Raw genomic sequence first — 11,821 nt, 5'->3', positions numbered from 1 at the left:
AAAAGGCAGCTGTGGAGAAGAGTAAGTGCTATTTAACTCTCAATTCCACCAATAGTTTTTCTCCCTTACCTTATTCCCCCAAAAACCAAAACTGTAATCAAAGTCAACAGAATTATGGAAGTTGCTACTAGAAGACACCTTCACAAGAATGCTAACTAGTCTTCCTCCAAAGGGTAGTTTTGCTTTCTCTTTTCTTCTTTTCTAAACATTAGACTTGTGAGAAAAGTAACTGAGCTAGCTGGGAAGGGATCACATGGAGTTCAGACAGGCATAGCCAACTAGCACTTGTTAAAATGAGTAAGGAGGGAAAAGGCTCTAAGCTTCTTTCCTGTCCACATTCTGCTTGTTTTCTCATTTTTTCCTTTTCCCCAAAAAAACCACTCCATTCCTCAGACAGAAAAAGCGAAGGCACACAGTTGCTTAAAAGATATTTCCCTTTAAGAAGGGCTAGCTCTAGGACAAGAAACACATGAAGAYTGAACCGAGAGCTGTACTCTGTAAACTTGCATTGCTTTGCCCTGTGTAATTCTTAGGGCTAACCCTGCCAAGATTTAACTTAGAGCAGGTTAAGCTACACAGCTTTCAACAAGAAAGACATTGGTGAGCAAAGGTTTCTTGGAGTGTTTCAGCTGACAGTAGAAACTGGCAGGAGTCTCATTATTATCAATTCCTTTAGACRATATAAATTCCTTCATGCAGTCTACTGTTATCTGTCACAGAGTCACAGAACTGCTAGGGTTGGCAGGGATCTCTGGAGACCAGCAGGTCCCACCCCACCCTGCTCAAACAGGTCACCTACAGCAGGTTGCCCAGGATCGTGTCCAGTTGGAGTATCTCCAAGGATGGAGATGTCACGACCTCTCTGGGCAACCTCTTCCAGTGTTCAGCCACCCTCACATTTTATTTCATATTCTGATGGAGTAACTTGGCTGTTCTTCACTTGTCTTTGCCTGGGAGAAATTCTTCCTTAAGCAAAGTGGCACATGTCATGGCTCACATGGCACGCTCCAATTACAGCTTCCCTTCCATCCCTTTTGCAAAGCCTGCTAAAACATCAGAATTAACACCATTATTCTACATATTCTCTGATGGAAAGAAAATGAACACAAAAAAAGAGGCCGAGGTGCTAAACCGACAAGAATAAGCTTAAAAATAATGTTTCTAAAATAAAAAATCTGAAATCCTCTATTTAATTGTATAGCATATTCAAGTTTATTGTAAACGCTGGGTTTTACGGTGCACAGCTAGTGCAGCAGCCCTGAGCAGGCTTCTTCCTGCTGGCTCTATAAGTTATCTTTGGCTGGCTCCACCTGGACTAGCAAAATCCTTCAAAAACAGAACAAAGATTAGACTTTGATACCCAACTGCTTTCTTCTCTAGGGTTTATTCTTGGGTTTTCAATTTTCCCATCTTTACTGGCACCTCAGAAGTTAGGTGAAAACTGCTCAGTCCTTTCCTCCTGAACAAGAAAAACTTCTACTAATTACTTCCCCAGCATATAGGAAAGGCATAGTATCATCTTTCCCCCTAGTTTGCTGACTGCAGATATATCCACTTTATGCACAAGACTTCTGGGGGAAAACAGCAGTAATTTTCCACAGCATTTGCTTTTCATCTTCTCTTGCCTGCAACAGAACTTTTAAAACAGGACAGTACAAAGACTCTCTCCATCTGGTTACAACTGGTTGGCATGCCCAGACACCACCTGTTACTTATTAAAGCAGCAAGGCAATTTCCAAATTGTTAATATGTGATGGCATGTAAAGTACAGGAACAGTTCTACACATATAGCACTTTATACTTCTGTGTACATACAATTTCTGTTAAGATTTTCAGAAATATTCTAAGTATTAAAGGAAAATTTCCTTTATAATTATATAATTTTATAATTTATAGTTGACTCACTGTTTTTCAGCTCTTTAGGTTTTCCCTTTCCCTGCTATCTCCCCTAGATTCTTCTGGTGTTGATAACCACAGTGATTTAGGCCTTCAACTTTTTAGCCATAATTTTCTTGTAACTATTATTCTGATCCAATCTAATGGTTTCCTTAACATAATATTTTCTGAAAACTAAGGTTCCTAAAATGGTTACATATTTATCCTTTCTGAAATTAGCCACTATAACAGTTTACAACTGCTTGCTTCTTTTTATCCAAGAGTCTCCTAAAGGGATTTTAGCAGCTGTGGGTGCCTTAGGAAAATCAATTAAAATGTGTCATATTATCCTAAATGAATTTAAAACAAAAAGTTTTCAGTCTTAGAGGGAAAGAAAACAAATAACTTTGAATACAACCAAAAATCAGGAGGAAGCTGGAGCCTTCTCATGGATGATTACAGAGATAAAAAGAAAGACGAGCTAATCAGCAGGGAAGGTTTGACATTTAGCCAGCACTACAACTGTATGAATCCAGAGAACTTGGAAACGAAAAGGAGGCATCTAGTAAGTTGAGATGCCTACAGCTTGGGTTGCTATGAGCAACAGCTTGCGGGCTTGTAATCCCAACCTTAAATTTAAGTGCTCAAGATCTTATAAAGCCAAATTGCAAGCATATAACATTACTTTGAGATCTTACCCCTCGTCCCACAAACTCCATGAAAATCTAACACTGAGTGCAAGCTGTAGTACACTTGGATAGATAGTAAAAAATGTCAGAACCTTACAGCTTTATGCAAGATGCTGCCATAGTTGGTGCTCTTAAAAAGGGAAGAGGATAAATAGTAGAGCATATGCAAATAAAATAGACAAAATGAGATAGTAAACTTTACTATAGTCAAAAACTAGACTAATCATTTAATTAACTTTCCTGCATTCATCTTGAAATTGTCACATTTATCTTGACTTGACAGAATTTGAAATGATAGCTTCAAAGAAATGAGTTGATTAAATTCCTACTATATTAGATACTATTTTTTACCTTCGAATTGGTGAGCCTTGCATGCAAGGGTGACTATTATCTAATCCAAAGATACAAACTCACTATCAACAGTATTAACATACAGAAGCAATATCCGCATAGCAGTATCTATATAACACAAGCAGCCAAACAGCATATTCAGCACCTGCATAGCACAAGAACGTGACTATTAGTATAGAAATTTGTCAAGATATCAAGCCACACACAATGCAGGAATGGGGCCATTCGCAAAAAGATTCCCAGTAATGTGAGACAGGAAGCAAAATGAAAGGATGAACCACCACCAAACTGATTTCTCTGATAATGCAACATCTTGAACTATGCTAATCCATTACCATTCTTAAAAATGGAATCATGTGAACAGCTAGATGTAAGTTCAAATCCACAGAAATTCATTAATTTACAACTGTAAACTATCTAAGCTCAGATTGATAAAAAATGAAATGCCATTTAAAATGAAGTTTAGGGCCTAATTTGTGAAATTAATTTTATTTTTAAAACATGATGTCCAATTACAAATAAATAATTCATACAATAACTAAATTATGATATACAATGTTCAAGCAGTTTTGAATAACAACCAAGTTCACACTGAAAATGAGTTTATGTTAAATAACCAATTACAATAATATACAACTGGCCATTCAATTAACTTTTCAGCCTGGTCCAAGGTGTATGTTATTTGAAGATGATTGTTCCTCTTACCAGTAAAGACACAGATGTACACGATTTTATAACAAGTCCAAAGGACTTAATACATCACGTTAATAAAAAATAAAAATGCTGCATCACATAGCCTAAACGCAATTTTAGTAAAGAATAAAAACTTGTGAATTTTAGCAGGATAAAGGTTATTGCAAAGGAGTCTTACATCCTATAGCAATTTCTGCACAAATTTACAAGCTTTATAGGATGTTTTTATGTATAGTTTCAATTCCATACGTTTCTCTGCATCCTATCTATAAAACCAGTAACATGTAGGTATGCATCATGTTGTTAGTCTCAATTGCACATTGTTTTTCACTTTCATTTCAGCAAAATATTTTACTGCTGAGAAGATACAGCTTCCCATTGAGGTACAGTCTTTCTTCTGTATGTAAACTGCAGTAGTAGCAGTATCAGTAAACTTGCAAGGTCTTTCTGGCTTGTAATTTTTAATTTCCTAACATATTCCAGAAATACTATTCTCTGCAAAGAACACTTATGACATCTAGATTGAAGTTAGTCTAACATCCGGGAATATTTTTTAAAATAATTGTAAGAATTAAAAAGAGATTCAGTGCATCCTTGGAATTTCTCAGTCAGTTGTTTTTTATAATGGAATATATTTTAATGCTATGTAAATTTTCACAACAGAGTAAGTAGCTACAATTCCCAAGGATTCAGAATCCTGGGAAATCATATTTACAAATGTTTTGTCAAAAAGCCTCTCTCCCCTTTAGGGCCTTTCAGGTACAGTATATACCCTTTATTCTTATACTTGGAAACACTGTTTAAAAGTTACAGCTCTTTTCATTACAGACGTTACCACATGATGGAGACTGCTACTTCTAACCATGCACTTTTCATAATTTACTATACAGCTGTCCACAGCATTTAGGACGCGTGAAACCCATTCCATCAGGCTTTTTAGTTCTTGTTACACTGGAGATGGGAAGACAAAAAAACAAAGGTAACAGGCAAATTCCTGGCTGTCATGTTGTGCATCCATGCAGGTACCACTAGGACTTCAACAAACTCGCCTGAAGTGGTCTTTCGGCTCAACAACGCAAGAGCACAACGTGAGAACATGGTGCCAAAGTATCAAACAGTCATAGCCTTAGCCTACAGGACTAAGACTACCGGAGCAAGGAAGCCCTGTATCTGAACAGCAACTGTTATGTTCCCACTGCAGCCCTGGACAATYAGTGTAATCTCTTCTCTTCCGAGAGGTGTGGACACCCACTGGACAAGTGGCCTCAATAGGACTAGAAAGTACTCAGAATCTAGCAGGATTAAATTCCATGTTTTGTTATAATTTGAGAGAAACAGATACTTACCAAAAATATTTTAAGCCCATACATACATTGTAAAGACCTTTTTATCTTCAATGTTGAGGCTAGAATTATTAAACTTGCTTTATTTTCACATACTGTAGAAGAAATAAACGTCCAAATGAATCTGGTGTCTAAAGGAGGAACTATAACTAATCAATTTTGAATACATAAAAAAATGAACTGAAAAAAAAAATCAAATGCACAGTTAGACTGCAATCCAATCTTGAAACTGGGTTAGAAGGAAAATATTTTTTATTTCCAAACCATTTTAAAGTACCTGTTCTTTTATGCAATTTATCCAAAAGTGCATCTAAATTCTTAGCAGAATAAAATATTAATTTCAGGTCCCTTCCGAATTAATTAAAATGCAGATTTCTTTTAACTCTGCTGCACAATGCACCAAGTAATATACATAGTACTTCAGCAATTTATTAATTTTCAACAAAATCAAAAAAATTAACAATGCAGGTCCTGTGCTGAGTGCAAACCATCTTTGAAAACTGATGGAGTGCAGATACATATTTAAGTATTATTAATGCCTAGTATACTGTGTGACATTTCCCTACAGACTTAGCAGTTTCCACATACTGATTCTTCAGTCATTTTCCAACATAAGTTTTATCTCTACTTGTAAGAAGTTTATATTCATGATCTAAATATTTGAAGGCATTAATCTCATATAAATGTGGTTCTGATTTCTTTTCATTGTTTATGTTCCATTTGACAAATTAAACTGAAGTTCACCAAATGGTAATAGTTTTTTCCACAGACAGCAGCAGAGGAAATCCACGAACAGTAGGTACAATGATAATTTAATGTAAAAGACAACAAAAACCTTCTCATTATTTTACCAAAACTAAAGTAAATACAGGGAACCTACTTGATAACTTTCTATTGGTTATAAAAAGCAGTTCTCTTGGAAATGAATAATTTAAATAATATTCCAGAATTTGTATTTTAATGAGAATTTCCTTATCAAACCATCTYCCAAAATTCCCATGTCAAAACTTCACAAACGCTAACAGCAGCAATTCCCTCCTGCAAACAAAGCTTCTGCTGTTCAGAACTGCTGTATGTTACCATGGCATAGCATTAAGACCTTGATTCTTAGTACTACAGGTAAATATAATACACATGACAGAGTATCTCTATATTAAAGCCCTTTGAGTATTTACTCTCTCAAAGTTTATTGATGTATGCCTTTTCACATTCTCATGTAGCCCTGATTAAAGTATTCTTTCTATATATATTTTGAGAATAAAATTCACATCTGAAACAAATCTAAAGGCTCTCACTTAACACCTGAAGAGGCTCCACAACTCTTGAAACAATATTCACATATCTCTGGTAAAACAGAAATTGAGACTCCTTCCAAAGTAAGAAATTTGAGTGTAACAAATAAACCAAGTAACATAAATATGACCGATTGACAAATAATTCAAATATGTTTTTAAAGCAAAAACTGCTGAACAAAAGAACACAAAAGTAAGAGGGAGATTTTTAATGGCACAAAGGGCAGCTAGACACTGTGGAAGCTAACAACATAACTGTCATTACGACTTTAAAAATCCCCTCCAAAGCATTTGGGTTGCAGCTAGAATAGGATTCTTATCACAGTTTTAGAAACAACAGAAGAACAAACTGGTGTGCTGTCTAAATCTAATGAAAAAAGCAGACAATTTATTACAGTCCCTCTGCTAAAAAGACATTGCCAAACTTAGTGTTAAGCGAAATTAATTCCAAGAGTTCTTATTAGCTCTGAATAATTCAACTATTGTATGAAATGGTCTTAAGATATTTCAAAAATGAATTTATGTATTCTGTATTCCAAGGTGTAACTTTTGCTGTGTTAATAGCATCTTTTGCATTAAATAAGCTTTAACTAACACCTGCAAGAGTACCTGCCTTTATGCAGAGCTGTGCCTTGACCATCTTTCCATTTCAGATAAAAATAAAAACAACCATTAGGCACATATTAAAGGTGTATTACACAAGCTGGAATGTCACACGTTTTCTTCCCTCAATTTTACACAGAACGGCACAGCAGCAAATAACCTGGTCCTCTGTTCAGCAGTGATCAAATTTATAAGCATTTTCAATTTACATAATTTCATAACATCCATACCTTCTTATATTTAAATAATTAGGTAAAAAGGCCCCCAGTATAACCATTTTTTTCTATAGCCAAGTTCTCTGTATATACATCCAAACTTTAAAGATACAAACAAAACATTATACAGGACTTATAAACGTTTAAAAACTTGAGGCTTCAAAAATCATGGTTTCCCAAAAAGATTTAGGAAAACTCACAGACTGACAAGGTAGCAGAGAAAACTTGAAAAAAAGGAGACAGACACAAGTTTGCTGCCCTAACACTTTACTAAACTTGTCAGTCATAATGGTGGTGTTATCAGAAGTAACAGTTTAAGCTGTAAAYGAGGAATGGTGGTTTTCTGTGTTGATCTCAAGTGTTGAGACAGGTGATTCAAGTATTTCCTATTTGATCCAAGCTCACTGTAGCAAAGTGGTGCAGAAAAAGAATTATTTTACATTTTTTCCATACATTTGATCAATGTCCGCTTGATAGTATGCTGTAAGCTCTTTGCGTTTTAGTTTGAATGCATCTGTCACTAGACCAGTCTCAGGGGTCCAAGGATCAGGGCTCAAACGAATTTTAACTGGTATTTCAAATTTCTCCAGATTAGCTGTAAAAACAAACATTTTTAATAAAAGATTTAAAATGTAACCATTTTTTCATAAATAACCATAAATAGGAGGAACCATATCCTCACACAGTAAAGTACATGATGTGGACAAAGTAGTGCTCCTCAAACCCCCCATGGTTAATCCCAAAACCCTCAGTGTGGCTGCAAGCAGACACACAGAATCTATCAGTAATTATTCTCCAGTTCCCACAGAAATACTGAAATAAACCCCAGATGTTTGGGTATTTGTGCTGCTCCCTAACTTTAGAAATGCCTCAGTGCGTGGAGACGACTTCCTGAAAGTATAAGCTGTCATGTCAGTGTTACAATACTCATCTTCTGGAGATAATAAAAAGTCACAAAATCCCTACTATTTATGCTGCAAAACATTTTTTGCATTTTTTTCCTGATAGTCCTAAAAAGTTCAAGAAGAATAAGTTCAAACAGTAGCCGTTTCCCTTACTGAAATGGCCCACTGGTCCACATATTCCACATTTAGCACAGAACAGTATTTAATTGCAAGAGCTTCTGCTATAGTTTCAGACATAATGGAAGAAAAACAACCCTAAGAAAATTAATCACCAGATGGGCTAAATTAAAGTCTATTTTCAGATTAAATGCAAAAAATTTCCACAGATACATAATTATACTTTGCAATGTGACATTTTTAGATTTCTTCCTGTTTATCTTATTCCCCTTGACACTACATCACTTCCWCTCAAAATGGTTATATTCACCTTTCCTCAAGCAATTCTAAGACTGTGTTTCCACTTCAGAGTGTGAAAAATCATTTCATTTATTTATACAAAGTTAATCAGCTGATGAATATTTAAGGACTGAGGCCTTAGGTCCATGTTTTAGTTCCAGAGTCATACCTAGTTTGAGAAGCTTCCCATCAGCTCATCCTTGACCCCATGCCACAGCAACTGTTTGTGAGACTGCCTTATAACCCATAATATCGATTAACAGCTTTTTTCCAACCAGATCATTTGGGTGGTTTGGTTTATAGTGCAGAAAATACACAAAGAATTACTTCAGCAAAACTGCAGTGGTGATAAACAAAGCAAGTTTTATTGCAGGAGATAATGTAACATCAAACTACACCCTAAGACACTGGGTCTGCTTTGTAACTCTGAACCAGGCCACGTCACAGGAAGAGCAATCACAGACAAAGCTCCTTTCTCACTCACCGACAGTCTGCTGCCACAATGAAGTCCTCCACAGAAGGAAGACAGTGCCAAATACAACAGCACTTATGGACTTGCAAAACTAATACATTAAGGATTTGTCTATATGGACACACTATGAAAGCAGCTTAGGAGTAAGTTTAACACGGTACCTACTCTGTACTAGCTTCCTCTGAGGACATTTACTCACACTAATAATGGTTTCTTCAATTGCACAAAGGTAATCTTAATGAAGAAAAACATAGCCTAACTTGGAAAACTAGCATAAGAAACAACTGTTCCAGATGTCACTGCTACACAGATAACTTTAATTTAAAACCATGCCTTAATTTTTAACTAAATGTTTTATTTTCTTCCATGCACAGTTCTAATTTGCTTCAGACAGCATCCGGAAAATAAGAGGACATGTACAAAGCAATTAACAGACAGCTTTGCACAGCATCCTCTATTAAGTAAGTGCCAAACACATGCAACTGTACCAGTAAAGGGGACCCCTAATCATTAGTTGAACCATCAAATCATTTTTTTGTGTATGTTAAGATCAGAATGCACTCCTCGTAAGAGCATGCTCCCTAACAGAAGTCTGCTAATATACTAACCAAAGAGTTTAAGATATTCACAGGCAACCTGGAGAAGAGGTGAGGATTAACAAGACAAAGATTGTTAGAAGTATAAAATTATCTAGGGTAATAAAGATGAGAGTAAATTACGAAGAGCTGCATAAGGACCTCCTGATGCTGAGTTATTGCAAAATAAAACACCAGAAGACATTCAATGCAGACAAATGTAAAAGAGAATGCATATGACAAAAAAATTAAACATCCACAACGACCATTTAAGAAACATCTTGTGGTCATAACTGACAGCTATATGAAAAAAGCTCAGTGCTTGGTAATGGTCAAAAGCAAAAACAAGGCAGAAATTATTATAAAAAAACACAAACAAAATATCATTGTGCCACTGTATAATTCTGCAGTAGACTAGCTAAATAGACTATGACCAGTTAGCCTGAAAAACAAAACAACTGAGGTGGAAGTAAACAGACACTGAAAAAAAAAATCACGACTGCCACTGTGACTGTTCACTGTCTCTTCCAATAGAAGAACTCAGGAGAATCAAATTAAACTAACAGGCAGCAGGATTAAAACAAACAAGAGGCATTTCTTCATGTTACCACAGTTGAGCTGTGCAAGTCTGCTACAAGATGCTATGGATACTGATACATGATATTTAAATAAAACATGCCTAGCATAGTTAAGAGAAGAAAAGTCTACCAAAAATTATTAAGTGTGAAGACACTACTTTCAGTTTAGGAAGTCCCTAAGATACAAGTCACTGAAGGCTAGGAGGGCCTGTATCAGTGAACTTATTTCAATTGCCTATGCAAAGGTATGTGGCACGTTAAGACTGTATGGCACCCAAGGCATGTTCAGGGTATTAGTAGGTACATCACGGATCTAGACAAGACCCAGCTTCTTCTGGACCAGCAGCTGGAGGCCAAGAAGATAGTACAGGAGATCTTCAAGAACACCAGAAACTTGGGTTTTTTTAGGAACTGAACTGAGCTTGGTATGTTTGCCCTTTTCTTATACTCTCCCCTCAGTCAGTGGCCCCAGTGCAGGGGGCAGAGGGCTTTAAAGGCTACATGGACCAAAAGGGCTGACCCAGTACTCTGATCCACACATTTTTGTTTTTTATAAGAAAATTCACTTCATATATAGTCTGTGAATGCATAACGAAATATATATGCATAAGGATTTTTTTTTTTAGAGCATACACTTATTTGTTTCACACACATTACTCTCCACAAAGCAAATACTAACTACCTGGCTACTCACCTGCCATGGCAGCCTCAGCTAGCACCTTCAGTACCTCTTTTTCCATCTCAGGACTGTTACAGATCTCTTCCCAGGTTCCTTTAAATCCTTTCTTTCGAGCTAGTTCTGCAAGCTCCTTTTGATTTGGCACAACAAATCCAATGACATAAGAATGGAAACTGAGAAGTATAATGTACTTTAGTATGAATTCTGTAAAGTTAACAAGACCTCAGAAATAACATTTGAAGTTGGAGGGTTTGCATTTCATACAGAGATATTGTTCTTTAGCAGYTGGCTTTTGTTCACCTGATAATCTCTCCAAAATCTCACAAAAATTACTTTTGCCTGCTTAAAAGTAAATAGAAAGAGAAGTTACTTACCTTACAACTGGATTGCTTCAAGGTGTGCTGTCCATATGCATATTCCACTGTGCCTCATGCTCAAAGCTTTGGGGAAGCAGTACCCATACGATGTCAATGCGCCCTGCCTCTCCTCATGTTTTGCATCCTGGTATGAAGACTGGTATGCGGCTTCCCTACCTCAGTTTCCTCTCAACTGCAGAATTCAGTTACTGTAGAGGAGTAGAGGACTGCAGTGAAGAGGGGTTGGAGAGCAGGTTGTGGAATGAGCATATGCACAACACATCTTAAAGAAAGCCCGTTTCTGTAAGGTAAGTGACTTCTCTTTCCCTTTCAAGTGATTGTCCATACGCTCATTCAACTGTTGGCAATCTTTGTCTGATATGTCTAGAACATATGAAGGTGTGATCTCAAAGCCTTTGCAAAACCCGGAAGCAGAATTCACCCTGAAACAAATTTTCAAAATTTGCGAGATGGTGTGAAGTTGAGGGGAAACGTGAACAGAACCTCAGATGGAAGCTCTACACATACTAACAATGCAGATCACAGAAKCAGAGAGCTGAAAGGGAATTCATTCACCTGCCCTGACACTGGATCAGCTACATCTAACAGATGTTTTTCTGATCACAGAATCACAGAATGGTTGAGGTTGGAAGGGACCTCTGGAGATCATCTAGTCCAACCCCCCTGCCCAAGCAGGGTCACCTAGAGCACATTGCACAGGATTGCATCCAGGCGGGTTTTGAATATCTCCAGAGAAGGAGACTCCACAACCTCTCTGGGCAACCTCTTCCAGTGCTCT

General features: G+C 36.7%; 1 protein-coding gene across 5 annotated transcripts in view; it reads right to left on the bottom strand.

The window, feature by feature from the left end:
* Positions 1-3,385: 3,385 nt before the first annotated feature.
* ACSL3 (acyl-CoA synthetase long chain family member 3) overlaps positions 3,386-11,821 on the bottom strand; it is a 42,439-nt gene continuing 34,003 nt past the window's right edge. The window contains exons 14-15 of one of the 5 annotated variants that reach the window (XM_026073044.1): positions 10,682-10,839; positions 3,386-7,656 (exon numbers count right to left, since the gene is read on the bottom strand). In XM_026073044.1, the coding sequence (XP_025928829.1) occupies positions 7,493-7,656; positions 10,682-10,839 (322 nt within the window). In that variant the 3' untranslated portion in view covers positions 3,386-7,492. Of the gene's footprint in view, positions 7,657-10,681; positions 10,871-11,040; positions 11,250-11,821 lie in introns of those variants that run through there. The other 4 variants (XR_003254749.1, XR_003254750.1, XR_003254752.1 and 1 more) reach the window with 4 other exon arrangements.

Source organism: Apteryx rowi, unplaced genomic scaffold, assembly GCF_003343035.1.
Source record: "Apteryx rowi isolate R43461 unplaced genomic scaffold, aptRow1 scaffold_36, whole genome shotgun sequence".
Taxonomy (NCBI): Eukaryota; Metazoa; Chordata; class Aves; order Apterygiformes; family Apterygidae; genus Apteryx; species Apteryx rowi.
Note: the sequence above shows the minus strand (reverse complement) of the source record. Positions and strands in the feature narration are given on the sequence as shown.